The sequence below is a fragment of the Olea europaea genome, chromosome 4, assembly GCF_002742605.1.
Source record: "Olea europaea var. sylvestris chromosome 4, O_europaea_v1, whole genome shotgun sequence".
Lineage (NCBI taxonomy): Eukaryota > Viridiplantae > Streptophyta > Magnoliopsida > Lamiales > Oleaceae > Olea > Olea europaea.
In genome coordinates this window covers 6,202,015-6,205,478 of record NC_036240.1, presented here as the reverse complement: position 1 = coordinate 6,205,478, position 3,464 = coordinate 6,202,015, and the positions used below count along the sequence as shown (strand labels likewise).

The 3,464-nt window shown below is 33.5% G+C and overlaps 1 protein-coding gene across 2 annotated transcripts; it reads left to right on the top strand.

Annotated features, from left to right (window-relative positions):
- The first annotated feature begins 71 nt into the window (after positions 1-71).
- On the top strand, positions 72-2,617 carry LOC111393407 (cyclin-C1-2-like). 2 transcript variants are annotated; one of them, XM_023018924.1, is made up of 5 exons: positions 72-218; positions 346-460; positions 920-964; positions 1,557-1,704; positions 2,120-2,617. In XM_023018924.1, the coding sequence occupies exons 1-5, from the start codon at positions 107-109 to the stop codon at positions 2,237-2,239; spliced, it is 540 nt and encodes a 179-aa protein (XP_022874692.1). In that variant the 5' UTR covers positions 72-106; the 3' UTR covers positions 2,240-2,617. The 2 variants fall into 2 exon arrangements, with proteins under 2 accessions (XP_022874692.1, XP_022874693.1); XM_023018925.1 differs by having other exon boundaries at positions 76-218; positions 2,178-2,617.
- The last annotated feature ends 847 nt before the right edge of the window (positions 2,618-3,464 follow it).

The following is a 3,464-nucleotide window of genomic DNA, read 5'->3' as shown; positions in this document are numbered from 1 at the left end:
TATAAAATTGAATCTTCCATATTTAGTTTTGTTGTCAGGATCAAACATTGAGAATGATCTTGTTTTGTATTTCATTTAAGAATTTTATCTTATTTTCAGAAGAAGTATGAGTGAATATGATCCTCGCCTGGTCGCTCCGTCTTGCTTATACTTGGCATCAAAAGCAGAAGAAAGCACAGTGCAAGCCCGACTTCTTGTATTTTATATCAAGAAACTATGTAATTGCTCATATATTTTATCCTCTATAAATCATCTGCTATGAATTTCTTTCATTTTCTTCTTCTGATACGATAAGTTATCTGGGCTCCATGATAAGTGGCTATAGCTGCCGTTTTACTTTGGCAGATTCCGATGAGAAGTATAGGTTTGAAATAAAGGAGATACTCGAAATGGAAATGAAAATTTTGGAAGCCCTCAACTATTATTTAGTTGTTTTCCATCCTTACCGTGCACTGTCCCAGTAAGTATATCATCACATTGAATTGTTTGCTATAACGCTATTGAAGAAATGGGACCGTTTCATGTTTTTCATTGTTTTTAGTAAAAATGATATACAAAGAAGTCGATTTGTTGGTACACTCATTTCAATTTTTTCCAGAGTGAACATGTTACTGCTCATTCATATTATGCCTTGCATTCTCCGTTAGCTAAAATAACATATATATGTAAATGTAAGAATCCGATTCCAAACAAAATTTCCACCTCTTTGACCTTTCCATTTTATAACTTGCTTTACAAAAGAATACGGGCATTCTCGTACTTCGACCATAACAATGATATATGTTAATTATACTTTAATTTGATTTATGCCAATCACTTGATACTCACCATTGAGCTACTTTTAGATGGTGTTTATGAGATGCATCTCTCTTAATTTCCCATCAATTTTTTCCTTCTAACAGCAACTTCCAATTATTAGGTTGCTTCAGGATGCTGGGATGAATGACGCAACACAATTAACTTGGTAACAAACTCATCTCAATTCTGCTTCCCAGTTTAGACATGGATAACTAGCTGATGAGTCTATTATATTCCCTAGGTATGCTAATGTAGAAGTATAAATAATCATCATAGTTTTCGCTCCTATGTAGTACTCAAAGCAGGAAAGCGAAGTGACTTGTGGATTGGAGCATGTTTGTCTGAAAAACTTCACCAAGTAAAACTTTTAAGAATAAAAGTTTTCAAATAAATAATTTTTACATTGATCAAAGTTGGAAATAAGTAAGTTACTTATTTTGAAGTAAAGGGAGACTTATTTTCAAAATAACATATTTTGCTTGAAACTAAAATACAAAGCACGTCTGAAATGTATGAAAGCAACTTTTACTAGCTTAGTCAAACATGCTCCTAACATAATCTGATAATCTCATAATGATCCGTTAGACACTTGAACAATTTCCATTTTGATTTTTCTACTTTCCAATAACAGATTCTTTCACTACTACTTTTTGGGCTTTCTTCCTATCCGATTTCTGTTGCATGTGTTTTATTCAATATCATTGTCATATAGATCATCGGAAGTTATGGATCATAATCTGGTATTTTGAACCTTGTAGGGGACTTGTCAATGACACTTACAAGATGGATTTGATTCTTTTGCATCCTCCTCACTTGATTACATTGGCTTGTATATACATTGCTAGTGTGCTAAAGGATAAAGAAAATACAGCCTGGTTTGAAGAGCTTCGAGTGGATATGAATGTGGTAAGTCATCTAAGCCGAGTTTTTAAGGTCTCGAGCACTAGATCTTCAAATTTTAGTTCTTAATGAACCATAATTTCTTGGAATACTTTTGCAGTAACATATCATCAGTTTCTGGAGTTGATTTATATAACAAAGAACACCAAAAAAAACTAATGATCATTTGTCAGCGGTTCATCCATATTTCTCCCATTGCCTTTACATTCCCTACGTTGAAGAATACACACTGATTGCAAGTAAATTTCGTCTTTGTTGAAATCGGGGAATTCAAGTTGGCTTACTGTAATTAATTTTGCCGTCTAAGGAATATTGTCTCCAGAATAACATCATTGACCATGTTATGTGCAATTTAAGAACCAATTTAGATGCATTACTTTGGTATATTTGTAACATATTACCTGAATGGTTGCAAGGAAAGCTCCATGCGACCTACCAAATGTTTATGGAGTTGTGGAGCGTTCTTTATTATTTTGCAGGTAAAAAACATTGCAATGGAGATATTGGATTTCTACGACAGCCACAAACTGATTACAGATGACAGAGTTAATGCAGCCATGAGCAAGCTAGCAAAATAATGGATGGATGTATTGGATTTCTGTGGAATGTTTGATAGACCACAATACAGAATACTATATGATATTTTGAAAACATAGTTAAAATCTTGTATTTTATCCAGCGGCAAGATTGACTCAAAGGAAGCAATTCGGCAAGTGGGTACACAATCAGAAAATATATTTCATTTGTACATTTCTGTTACTTAATTACTTCAGCCTATCAAATCTTTATTCGATTTGATGGAAGTCTACTTTGATGTGGTTTCTTTATGGTCTCTTGAGTTCATATGGCAATTGAAGTTCTTTTTGCTGTGTATCCAACCCCTCGAAATGCAGTAGAAATTCTTATATTATCACTGCTATTTTTATCTTTAAGGGAATCATTAACATCATCAAAATCCATTTTATAAGTTTCATTCTTTGTCATCATCTTTACAATTGCAATGGAGTACTCTCTTTGCATTTTACTTGGGGGTAGGTAAAGAAAAATAAATAAAAGAACCTATGTCTGGAGGTACCATAAATTATTTCTCCATAAGAATAAGTTCTCTGTATTGATTAAACTATTACTTCAAAAAACTTGTATGATTTAAAGAAGCAATATATTCTTGAAATTGCTCTGCTAATGCTTAATTTATCATATTAATCTTCATTGACCGTTAGCCGCAGTGGAATCAGGAATGTTGGCCTTGTGCCTTGTTATACAAATCTTCCAGGCGAAGGTGTGTGTAATTTGCAGTTGGAGATGGGCTTTTAGCTTCGAGCAAGTCAAATGTAAATTCTTTGTGAAATTTCAGCTAAACTGGATGAGGAAGCAAGGTTCTGTTGTATTATAATACGTGGTAGAAGTGGCAAATTATACGCACCCATAGTGGGTCTGTACGGTCCTCTCCAACGATGTTCAAAATAAGAATAGGCTTGTAAAAAGGAGGCATCCTGAGCATCGTATTTATTTTTGTCCCATATTTCACGCTGGATTACGCCCCATTTTAAGCTATATGTCTGGAGGAAGAAGAAAATGATAATAATTGGTTCATCAAAAGCTTTAGGATTTTTATCCCCTCTTAACTGATAAGAACCATAAAATCCCAGATCAGGATTGAATGAAATTTGAAGATCATGAAATTGAAATTTTTGCATAATCCCTATTTTTATAGACCATTGCAAACATGAGATTTAGAACTTCAAAAGGGTTAAATCATTGTAACA